The following is a 13,161-nucleotide window of genomic DNA, read 5'->3' on the forward strand; positions in this document are numbered from 1 at the left end:
TGCTTCATTCTCTTGGTATCCTTAATTGAAAAGCATACCTAGGTTGGCACTTACTTAGGAGCTAGCTGGTGATTGGTGGCTGTGCAATGCACATATATATGCCTCTTGTCATTGGCTCACTGGATGTGCTCCTCGTATAGCTCCCAGTCATTCATTGCTGCTACTTAAAGGATACCAAGAAAAAAAGAGCGGAAGCAAATTAAACAATAGACCTAAATTGGAAAGTTGTAAAATTGTGTGCTGTATCTGAATCACAGACTTAAAAAGTCTGTTTGTTTTTTAAACTGGAGAATACTTTAGAATGATATAATGAAAGTATTCCATTAAAGCAGAACTCTATTTTCCCAGTTGTCCTTTGCGCCACAAAAATGAATCCCTGTGACTAAATTCGGGGGTTCCAGGCCCTCAGCACATTGTACTAACTGACCTTCACCTCCCGGTTAAAACCCTCATGCAGTGCCAACAGTTACGCTTCGGTTGAAGGGTGGGTGCATATCTACTTAATGTTAGTACCTGGTTAGTGATCCCATGCTTTACACTATGCTGTAGCTCTTAAATGGCTGGGTAGGCGGCCTATCGCGGCACTTGGGAAGTCTAAGTATGCTGCTTAAAGGGACAGTTTACTCAAAAAATTTCTACCCTTTAATTTGTTCCCAATGATCCACTTTACCTGCTGGAGTGTATTAAATTGTTTACAAGTAGCTCCTTTACCCTTATATTGGCATTTGAAATTGTTGATTTAGCATGTGGTATCCCCACCTATTCTGAAATTTTGTGGCCGCGCGTACCAGCTATAGATAAGCTAAGATAAGAGTAGATATATACACACACTGCCGGGTGACCACATATCACATGGTGGTGCCGGAGCAGAAACAGTCTTCTTAAGACCAGTGTCATCTTAATTCCAATTCACAAAGCCTCAGTTATGTTTGTTGTTCATTTTTTCCTTCTTCCTTACAAACCGTTCCATTGCAGGGGTGCATTTTCTGCAAATCTGGCTGCCTCTCATTCCTTCTAGTTGTTTAGGCTGCAGCTCACTTGGCTTAGATTTGGGGATGATGGTGAGAAGTCTGTGCAGAGGCTGAAAGGAAGGAAGGGACACAAGCATGCAATGGCTTAGATAACTGTTACTAATATGCCCTAAGTGGCAATGCATATACAAAAAGTGTTTTTGCTCACTGAAATAAAGCTGCTTTTTTGAACTTACTTGAGTGACTTGAAAAAATATTTAAATATGTGCAGAAGTTATTTACTGTAGTAAATTAGAATATATATATATATAACCCAATCATCATGCAAGGTTAATGGTTTTTACCTTTTAGGTTAAAATGCTAAAAGTGCATTCCTGAATGAAAGGCAACCATAAATGTATATGAATGTATGAATCGCTGTAGTCATATGCTTATGCCATGATGTCCCTTTAACTCATTCTATGCTAACCTATCGGTTTCTGCTCCATTCCTGTGAAGAACCCACAGTTTCTTTCTGCAGACTATGCGCATTTCTGAAATATCAAAAAAAGGCAGGGTATGATAAGACTGTTCAAAACGTAGCAGACAAAAAATGTGTATATTCAATAACACAACTTCAGCAGACTTAAAATAGCTTGTAATGTAATTTTGTTTTATTGTACTTTTTTTTGTTTTTGTTACAGCATTTTATTGTAAACTTTAAACCCCATGAAAGTTTAATCTTCACCTTTATGTCCCTTTAAATGTAATTGATATTCCTTTTTCAATGATGTTTCTTAAATTTCCTGGTCAATTTATGTGTAGTTCTTTTGTTTGAGTGGTAGTCTATTATCGGTTATTTGTAGAGCGCCAACAGATTCCGCAGCGCTATGGTCTATTGAGGTTTTACACAAAAATGGATGTTTGTCTGTTGTATTCAGAAAATGGCTATTCCAGAAAATGCATCAGTGCTTCCTGTCTAAATCATTGCTTTTTGTTTTGTAGACTGCATTAGCAAATTGTATCATACTTCTATTTTATTGCCTAACCGAAACATTCAAGGCCTGACATTGTTTAATTTATTTAACCCTTTCACTACTTGAAATTTCAGAGAAGAACTTGCCCAAAGTACTGGAAAGAGCATTTGTTTTTTTTATTTACCTATGGAAAAAAAAAGTTGCCCTGCCATACAAAAGCATTCATGTGGCTAATGGTTGTAAAAGCTTCTCTGGGATCCCATTTGCTTAGAAATAGCAGACATGCATGGCTTTGTCATTGTTTTTTGGTAATAAGAAGGCTGCTAATTGCAGCAGTTCACCACACTTCTGAAATTCCTGGTAGTGAAGGGGTTTCAGTTGGCTGTTAAACGACCAGTAAATACAGTAGATTTGCATTATCAACAAATGCAAGATAAGACAATGCAATAGCATTTACTCTGAATTTCAAATGAGTAGTAGATTCTTTTCTAACACATTTCAAAGTTATGTATATTTCCACTCCCCCTGTACCATGTGATAGCAATCAGCCAATCACAAATACATATACGTATAGTCTGAGTTCTTGCACATGCTCAGTAGGAGCTGGTGACTCAAAAAAATGTAAATATAAAAGACTGTGCACATTTTTTTTAATGGTAGTAAATTGGAAAGTTGTTTAAAATGACATGCTGTATCTGAATCATGAACATTTAATAAAACCTGAGTGTCCCTTTAAGGGAGATATCCACTGCAGTATAAGTCTTCCCCACGTAACACCTCCCAACCCCTGATCTCTACCTTTATAAAAAAATACATTTTTTTTTCTTGGTGTAAGGATTCACCCTTACTCTCCCACTTCCCTGACTGCTCCCTCCCACTGTTGTTTTGCCAGTAACAACTTACAGTATTCCCCCCCCCCCCCTACACTTTTCTTCTCTTTAGTGTTGTGACCTCACCCTCCCCACTCTGATCTCTTGTTTTCCTGTAGTGTAGGGTCCCACCCCACATGATTTTTTGCTGTAGTGTAGAGACCCACCCATCCCGTCTCCCCTCCCATAATGGGCTGCACCCTCCTTTCTCCCACTGGCCTCATCACAAAGATAGTTACAATGTCACTGTGACAATCATGAATCTGACTTCATATGGTAACAAGCTTAATCAATGCTCTTTTACCATATGAAGGTAGATTTCTTCTGCCTCTAGGTTGCAGCTCCCACTGTCCAAACTGACAACAGGACCCCAACCCGTGACATAGCTTTGAATATAGGTACTACGTCAACACAGTACGCTGAGCAAAGTACTGGACATAGTACCCACATCCATATGGTGAAAGGGATTAATCAGTGGTGTTGTTAGTCTACAGTAATATTGTGTAAGGTACTTACCATGCATTTTTCTTCTTTATTGACAGGCAATAGAAGAATTTCTGGCAGAGCTGAAAAATCGGGAACAACCACAAGTGGTTTCTGTGCCTCCAAACACTGCTGTGAAATTTTTAATGGCTCGGAAGTTTGATGTTTCTAGAGCAATTGATTTATTTCAAGCATACAGAGTAAGTAGATTTATCAGACGCTCTTGGTTTATAATTACAGAATAGCATTTGACATGCAGTTGTTCAACATTCCTCTCAATTAGCACTAGTTTTTGTTTAATATTTAGTAACTGATTTTCTAGGCATATTTAATGTATTGTATTTTTTAAACACAAGACTGATTTGTAAAATGTAAATGTTTTGTGTGTTGTGTTTTTATATATATTTTAACTTTGATACAGTTTTTTTGTGAGTGACACTAAATACTGGTTTTGTGCCATGCCTGTGATTAGTGTTCAGAGAATGTGGCTTGGGCATGATCTTCATAAAGGATTATTTTATTTATTTAACTTAAGTGGCAACGGGTTATGCAGAACTGAGCAGTGCATCAGTAAATAGGTCAAATTATATTTCCTATTGCAGAGCATCATCAGCTGTGGAGACTTAAAAATAATAAATGTATTCCTCCAAGACTAGCATTTTTATTTAAATGAGCAACAATGCACTACGGGGATCTAGCTGAACATATTGGTAAGCCAATAACAATAGACATATATGTGCAGCCATCAATCAGCAGCTAGCTGAGTCTACCTAGGTATTCTTTTAAGCAAAGGATACCAGGAGAAATAAGCATATAGTGGGCTTAGTTCAAGTAAAGCTCTCGTCTTCCTCACTGTCAGTGTCTTTAAATGAATAGAACAATTCCTAACTAATTTTAGCTACGTTAAAGTGAATGTAAATTTCTCCAACATTGGTGTGTCCGGTCCACGGCGTCATCCTTACTTGTGGGATATTCTCTTCCCCAACAGGAAATGGCAAAGAGTCCCAGCAAAGCTGGTCACATGATCCCTCCTAGGCTCCGCCCACCCCAGTCATTCTCTTTGCCGTTGCACAGGCAACATCTCCACGGAGATGGTTAAGAGTTTGTGGTGTTTAGTTGTAGTTTTTTATTCTACTATCAAGAGTTTGTTATTTTAAAATAGTGCTGGTATGTACTATTTACTCTGAAACAGAAAAGGATGAAGATTTCTGTTTGTAAGAGGAAGATGATTTTAGCAGACAGTAACTAAAATCGATTGCTGTTTCCACATAGGACTGTTGAGATGAAGTAACTTCAGTTGGGGGAAACGGCAGACTTTTCTGCTTAAGGTATGACTAGACATATTTCTAACAAGACTGTGTAATGCTGGAAGGCTGTCATTTCCCCTCATGGGGACCGGTAATCCATTTTCTTAGTCAAAAACAAACAGAATAAAGGGCTTATTATGGGCTAAAAAACTGGTAGACATTTTTATGGGCTAAATCGATTGCTTTATTTGCATATTATTCAAATTTAGGCTAACAATTGACATTTATAATCTTGGGGAATGTTTATAAAACGGCAGGCACTGTATTGGACACCTTTTTCAGTCAGGGGGCCTTTCTAGTCATAGACTGAGCCTCGTTTTCGCGCCACTAATGCGCAGTTGTTTTTTGAGAGCAGGGCATGCAGATGCATGTGTGAGGATCTAAGAATCTCTGAAAAAGCTTTTAGAAGGCATCATTTGGTATCGTATTCCCCTCAGGGCTTGGTTGGGTCTTAGCAAAGACTGTATCTGGGACTGTATAGGGGTTAAATTGAAAAACGGCTCAGGTTCCGTTATTTTAAGGGTTAAAGCTCTGAAATTTGGTGTGCAATACTTTTAATGCTTTAAGACACTGTGGTGAAAATTTGGTAATTTTTGAACAATTCCTTCATACTTTTTCACATATTCAGTAATAAAGTGTTTCTGTTTGAAATTTAAAGTGACAGTAACGGTTTTATTTTAAAACGTTTTTTGTGCATTGTTGACAAGTTTAAGCCTGTTTAACATGTCTGTACCTTCAGATAAGCTATGTTCTATATGTATGAAAGCCAATGTGTCTCCCCATTTAAATTTATGTGATAATTGTGCCATAGCGTCCAAACAAAGTAAGGACAGTACTGCCACAAATAATGATATTGCCCAAGATGATTCCTTAAATGAGGGGAGTAAACATACTACATCATCTCCTACTGTGTCTACACCAGTTTTGCCCATGCAGGAGGCTCCTAGTACATCTAGTGCGCCAATACTTATTACCATGCAACAATTAACGGCTGTAATGGATAACTCCATAGCAAATCTTTTATCCAAAATGCCTACTTATCAGAGAAAGCGCGATTGCTCTGTTTTAAACACTGAAGAGCAAGAGGACGCTGATGATAATTGTTCTGTCATACCCTCACACCAATCTGAAGCGGCCATGAGGGAGGTTTTGTCTGAGGGAGAAATTTCAGATTCAGGAAAAATTTCTCATCAAGCTGAACCTGATGTTGTGACATTTAAATTAGAACATCTCCGCGCACTGCTTAAGGAGGTGTTATCTACTCTGGATGATTGTGACAATTTGGTCATTCCAGAGAAATTATGCAAGATGGACAGGTTCCTAGAGGTTCCGGTGCCCCCCGACTCTTTTCCTATACCCAAGCGGGTGGCGGACATAGTAAATAAAGAGTGGGAAAAGCCCGGCATACCTTTTGTTCCTCCCCCTATATTTAAGAAATTATTTCCTATGGTCGACCCCAGAAAAGACTTATGGCAGACAGTCCCCAAGGTCGAGGGGGCAGTTTCTACTCTAAACAAACGCACTACTATTCCTATCGAAGATAGTTGTGCTTTCAAAGATCCTATGGATAAAAAATTGGAAGGTTTGCTTAAAAAGATTTTTGTACAGCAAGGCTACCTTCTACAACCAATTTCATGCATTGTTCCTGTCACTACGGCAGCGTGGTTCTGGTTCGAGGAACTAGAAAAGTCGCTCAGTAGAGAAACTCCATATGAGGAGGTTATGGACAGAGTTCACGCACTTAAATTGGCTAACTCTTTTATTTTAGATGCCGCTTTGCAATTAGCAAAATTAGTGGCGAAAAATTCAGGGTTTGCTATTGTGGCGCGCAGAGCGCTTTGGCTAAAGTCTTGGTCAGCGGATGTGTCACCCAAGACAAAATTACTTAACATTCCTTTCAAAGGTAAAACTTTATTTGGACCTGATTTGAAAGAGATTATTTCAGACATCACTGGGGGAAAGGGCCACGCCCTTCCACAGGATAGGTCTTTTAAGGCTAAAAATAAGCCTAATTTTCGTCCTTTTCGCAGAAATGGACCAGCCTCTAATTCTGCATCCTCTAAGCAAGAGGGTAATGCCTCACAACCCAAACCAGCCTGGAAACCAATGCAAGGCTGGAACAAAGGTAAGCAGGCCAAGAAGCCTGCCACTGCTAACAAGACAGCATGAAGGAGTAGCCCCCGATCCGGGACCGGATCTGGTGGGGGGCAGACTCTCTCTCTTTGCTCAGGCTTGGGCAAGAGATGTTCAGGATCCTTGGGCGCTAGAAATAGTTTCTCAAGGTTATCTCCTGGAATTCAAGGAACTACACCCAAGGGGAAGGTTCCACAAGTCTCACTTATCCTCAAACCAAATAATGAGACAGGCATTCTTACATTGTGTAGAAGACCTGTTAAAGATGGGAGTGATACACCCAGTTCCAATAAAGGAACAAGGAATGGGATTTTATTCCAATCTGTTCGTAGTTCCCAAAAAAGAGGGAACGTTCAGACCAATTTTGGATTTGAAGATCCTAAACAAATTTCTCAGGGTACCATCGTTCAAAATGGAAACTATTCGAACGATTCTACCCACCATCCAGGAAAGTCAATTTATGACTACCGTGGATCTAAAGGATGCGTACCTACATATCCCTATCCACATGGAACATCATCAGTTCCTAAGGTTCGCTTTTCTGGACAAACATTACCAGTTTGTGGCTCTTCCATTCGGATTAGCCACTGCTCCAAGGATTTTCACAAAGGTGCTAGGGTCCCTTCTAGCGGTTCTAAGACCGAGGGGCATTGCAGTAGTACCTTACTTGGACGACATTCTAATACAAGCGTCGTCCCTGTCAAAGGCAAAGGCTCATACGGACATCGTTCTAGCCTTTCTCACATCTCACGGATGGAAGGTGAACAAAGAAAAGAGTTCTCTGTCCCCGTCAACAAGAGTTCCCTTCTTGGGAACAATAATAGATTCCTTAGAAATGAGGATTTTTCTGACAGAGGTCAGAAAATCAAAACTTCTAAGCTCTTGTCAAGTGCTTCATTCTGTTCCTCGTCCTTCCATAGCGCAGTGCATGGAAGTAATAGGATTGATGGTTGCAACAATGGACAATAGTTCCTTTTGCACAAATTCATCTAATACCATTACAACTGTGCATGCTCAAACAGTGGAATGGGGATTATACAGACTTGTCTCCAATGATTCAAGTAGATCAAAAGACCAGAGATTCACTCCGTTGGTGGCTGACCCTGGACCATCTGTCCCAGGGAATGAGCTTCCGCAGGCCAGAGTGGGTCATTGTCACGACCGACGCCAGTCTAGTGGGCTGGGGTGCGGTCTGGGAATCCCTGAAAGCTCAGGGTCTATGGTCTCGGGAAGAGTCTCTTCTCCCGATAAACATTCTGGAACTGAGAGCGATATTCAATGCTCTCAGAGCTTGGCCTCAACTAGCAAAGGCCAAATTCATAAGGTTCCAATCAGACAACATGACGACTGTTGCTTATATCAATCATCAAGGGGGAACAAAGAGTTCCCTGGCGATGAAAGAAGTGACCAAAATAATTCAATGGGCGGAGGATCACTCCTGCCACTTGTCTGCGATCCACATCCCAGGAGTGGAAAATAGGGAAGCGAATTTTCTGAGTCGTCAGACATTTCATCCGGGGGAGTGGGAACTCCATCCGGAAATCTTTGCCGAAATAACTCAATTATGGGGCATTCCAGACATGGATCTGATGGCGTCTCGTCAGAACTTCAAGGTTCCTTGCTACGGGTCCAGATCCAGGGATCCCAAGGCGACTCTAGTAGATGCACTAGTAGCTCCTTGGACTTTCAACCTAGCTTACGTATTCCCACCGTTTCCTCTCATTCCCAGGCTGGTAGCCAGGATCAATCAGGAGAGGGCCTCGGTGATCTTGATAGCTCCTGCGTGGCCACGCAGGACTTGGTATGCAGACCTGGTGAATATGTCATCGGCTCCACCATGGAAGCTACCTTTGAGACAGGACCTCCTTGTTCAAGGTCCATTCGAACACCCAAATCTGGTCTCCCTCCAACTGACGGCTTGGAGATTGAACGCTTGATTCTATCAAAGCGTGGGTTTTCAGATTCGGTGATAGATACTCTGGTTCAGGCCAGAAAACCTGTAACTAGAAAAATTTACCATAAAATATGGAAAAAATATATCTGTTGGTGTGAATCCAAAGGATTCCCATGGAATAAGATAAAAATTCCTAAGATTCTCTCCTTTCTTCAAGAAGGTTTGGAGAAAGGATTATCTGCAAGTTCTATAAAGGGACAGATCTCTGCGTTATCTGTCTTACTACACAAAAGACTGGCAGCTGTGCCAGATGTTCAAGCATTTGTTCAGGCTCTGGTTAGGATCAAGCCTGTTTACAGACCTTTGACTCCTCCCTGGAGTCTAAATCTAGTTCTTTCAGTTCTTCAAGGGGTTCCGTTTGAACCCTTACATTCCATAGATATTAAGTTACTATCTTGGAAAGTTTTGTTTTTGGTTGCAATTTCTTCTGCTAGAAGAGTTTCAGAGTTATCTGCTCTGCAGTGTTCTCCTCCTTATCTGGTGTTCCATGCAGATAAGGTGGTTTTGCGTACTAAGCCTGGTTTTCTTCCTAAAGTTGTTTCTAACAAAAATATTAACCAGGAGATAGTTGTACCTTCTTTGTGTCCGAATCCAGTTTCAAAGAAGGAACGTTTGTTACACAATTTGGACGTTGTCCGTGCTCTAAAGTTCTATTTAGAGGCTACTAAAGATTTCAGACAAACATCTTCCTTGTTTGTTGTTTATTCTGGTAAAAGGAGAGGTCAAAAAGCGACTTCTACCTCTCTTTCCTTTTGGCTTCAAAGCATTATCCGATTGGCTTATGAGACTGCCGGACGGCAGCCTCCTGAAAGAATCACAGCTCACTCCACTAGGGCTGTGGCTTCCACATGGGCCTTCAAGAACGAGGCTTCTGTTGATCAGATATGTAAGGCAGCGACTTGGTCTTCACAGGACACTTTTGCCAAATTTTACAAATTTGATACTTTTGATTCTTCGGAGGCTATTTTTGGGAGAAAAGTTTTGCAAGCTGTGGTGCCTTCCGTTTAGGTGACCTGATTTGCTCCCTCCCTTCATCCGTGTCCTAAAACTTTGGTATTGGTTCCCACAAGTAAGGATGACGCAGTGGACCGGACACACCAATGTTGGAGAAAACAGAATTTATGCTTACCTGATAAATTACTTTCTCCAACGGTGTGTCCGGTCCACGGCCCGCCCTGGTTTTTTTAATCAGGTCTGATGAACTATTTTCTCTAACTACAGTCACCACGGTATCATATGGTTTCTCCTATATATATTTCCTCCTGTCCGTCGGTCGAATGACTGGGGTGGGCGGAGCCTAGGAGGGATCATGTGACCAGCTTTGCTGGGACTCTTTGCCATTTCCTGTTGGGGAAGAGAATATCCCACAAGTAAGGATGACGCCGTGGACCGGACACACCGTTGGAGAAAGTAATTTATCAGGTAAGCATAAATTCTGTTTTTGATGCTAAAGTGCCAGGTTTTTAAAACTTCGATTAAAAACAGGGGCACTTTAATTTATCAAAATTTACATTTCACTCGTGTTGTGAAAAAAAAAACTTACCTTTTAATCTTCACAGCAGCTCCAGCTTCCTCCACCCGTTTCAAAGCCTCTTCCTGGGTCTAAAATGATGCATCCGGCTTCCTCCAATCACAGGGTTGAATCAGACACTGATTCCCCCCGGGGGGAAGCTGTGATTGAAGGATGACCTATCAATCATTTCTGACATCAGAAATGGCTTGTGAGATCGGAGGAAGCTGGAGCTGCTGTGTAGATTAAAAGGTAAGTTTTTTTCACAACAGGAGTGAAATGTAAATTTTGATGAATTAAAGTGCCCCTGTTTTTAATCGAAATTTTAAAACCGGGCACTTTAGCATCAAACTTTACATTCACTTTAATGCTTTCCTAAATTGTAATAATAATATAAAGTACATGCTTGACGCTTTGATATTTAGATTATCTTATGTTTGTTTATTCAACCTTAATATGCCACATAAGGGAACATACAAAGGCAAAAAGAAAATGCTTTCATGCCTTAGAGCACCTATTATTGCACCACTGCTTGCAAATAAATCTTTAATCCCTGTAAAAGGGCTAGTCACATGGCTCCAGAGCAGTAATGCACTACTGGGAGCTAGCTGAACACATCTGGTGGACCAATCGCAAGAGGCGCCAATAAGCAGCTAGCTCACAGTAGTGCATTGCTGCTTCTGAGCCTGTCTAGGTATGCTTTTCAACAAAGGATACCAAGATATAGTAAACTTAACAGAAGTAAATCAACAATTCTCTTAAAATTGCATGTTCTGTCTTAAACCATAAAAGGGAGATGACAGACTAAGTTTTTTAAATTGGTTAGTTACATCTGCTTCTTTAATCACTGATTCCGGAAGGCATATCTCGGCCTGGAAAATATCAAGCTTCCCATGAATAACATGCATATCATTACATTAATTATATAGTGCCCAAATAGGTCAGGTATTCTGGGCAGTACCAACTAAATAACTGGCTCCTTCAATTGCTACTTCTCCAAGATGCTCTAAACAATCACTTGTCCACGATACTCAGTCTACTGTTTCACTTTCTATGCCTATTGTTTGCTAACGTTCTGAGTGAGCCCTCATTGGATTATTTTTAAAAACAATATTTATTCTACATCATCATCATCAGGAATGGACAATTTCAACTGCTTTTCTGTGGCCAATGAATATCTCTCAAACGGTAAATAGATAATGTAAAGGTTATATTATTTTCTAGAGGAATGATGTTCAGACTTTTTTCTTTCAAATATGCTTTTCACGTAAATGACTCCATTTATAGATTGTAACAAATCCATATGTGATCTTTTTATTTACAATTTATTTAATGTGTTTCTTCATTTCTTGCAACAGAACACAAGACTTAAAGAAGGGATCTATAATATTAACCCTGATGAGGAACCTTTGCGTTCTGAATTGCTGAGTGGCAAATTTACAGTTTTGGTAAGTTTCTGAAAGTTATTATAGGATAACAAAAAAACATAGATTCAAAACAGAAATATGATTGGATATTGAATAGTATGAGTATGGTGTTACTGTTGGTAATACAAATATACTTTTATAGTTTTACAAGTAAATAAACATTCTTCTGATTTTGATGAATTCAGTTAAGTGCTGCTGTTCAGCTATTTAAAGGGACATTTAAAAAAAACAAAAAAAAAACTATTTTTGTGTAGGAGGTGCTGCTATCAATCAGTTGTAAACAATCAAGCACTTCCAGTTAGATTTACTTTAAATGTATAGAGCTTGTAGTTTACAGTTTATGACAAATTACAACATAAGAAAATATCATGTTCTCATACTGTTTTACCTGAAAACCCATGGTCACCGAAGCAGAGGCTTTGGGACACACACATATATATATATATATATATATATATATATATATATATATATATATATATATATATACACACACAAAAGTTTTAAAAATAATATCAAACTACGTTTTAGGTTACCATGCATGAGCTGTATTATGCCATGGAATTATTGCCTAAGTTATGTAAAATAGTGTTGTTTACATTTAGTCCTATTTACAGATGCAGATATACAAATATTCCAAAAAACAAACCTTGAAGTCTTGTATCTTTTTAATCTAGCATAATGTGTGGTATTTTTTTATTTTTTTTAAAGCTTTTACATTCAAACAAAATATACATTTGCTTTTCGCTCTCTATTACTAGCCAGGAAGAGATGCAGATGGAGCTGCCTTAGCTTTGTTCACTGCTAGACTTCATCGACCGGATGTTACCACGCATAAAGCCGTTCTGCAGGCTATTATCTATCAGCTGGATAAAGCCATTGAGAGGTAATTTATTGACGCTCTTTAAATGTTATGATTGATCACTTACATCCTTCCAGTCGAATAAGGAGGCAGTGAATAGATCTTTGGAGAGAAATGGGAAAACCATTAATATTCATAAAATTTATGAAATGCTGTTGCTAAATTTTCTAAAACACCTTTTTTTCCGGTTGCATTCCTATGTCATTTTTTAACATTTTACTAAGTGCTTAGATAGTAAATGGCCACCAACAAGGATAATAAAACGTTCTTGCATACTTTTTATTTGACCTGTAATATTGATATCTACATTAAAAATGCTTACTCTCTGGTAAAATACATTAAAGCCCTGTGCTTCCTGTTTAGCTCTATTTTATATTGATTTATAACTGCAGGATTGAGACAGCCTGCTATTCCCACAGGTAACATTCATTAAGAGATTGTTCCCATTGTTTTAAAGATGTATATTCAAATTCTAGTCTTCATTCTGGTTGGGTGTAAAGCTTTCTCTTAGATAAGATATAATTAACTAAACTGGATTGATGCGCCGGTGTGGCATACTTGCACCCAAATGTTGTCAATTCTTTACAGTTAATGATTATAAGATAATAGAAGTGGTGGATAAAGCATGTGGCCTGTGTGTGGACAAGAAGGAAGGAAAATAAATAACATAAACACTGGTTTGGGACATG

General features: G+C 39.3%; 1 protein-coding gene across 1 annotated transcript in view; it reads left to right on the top strand.

Annotated features, from left to right (window-relative positions):
* The window catches only part of LOC128647370 (tyrosine-protein phosphatase non-receptor type 9), a 258,630-nt gene that overhangs the window by 80,658 nt on the left and 164,811 nt on the right, over positions 1–13,161 (top strand). The window contains exons 2-4 of the mRNA XM_053700155.1: positions 3,339–3,479; positions 11,542–11,631; positions 12,372–12,496. Of these exons, the coding sequence (XP_053556130.1) occupies positions 3,339–3,479; positions 11,542–11,631; positions 12,372–12,496 (356 nt within the window). The remainder of the gene's footprint in view (positions 1–3,338; positions 3,480–11,541; positions 11,632–12,371; positions 12,497–13,161) is intronic.

The sequence above is a fragment of the Bombina bombina genome, chromosome 2 (genome assembly GCF_027579735.1).
Source record: "Bombina bombina isolate aBomBom1 chromosome 2, aBomBom1.pri, whole genome shotgun sequence".
Taxonomy (NCBI): Eukaryota; Metazoa; Chordata; class Amphibia; order Anura; family Bombinatoridae; genus Bombina; species Bombina bombina.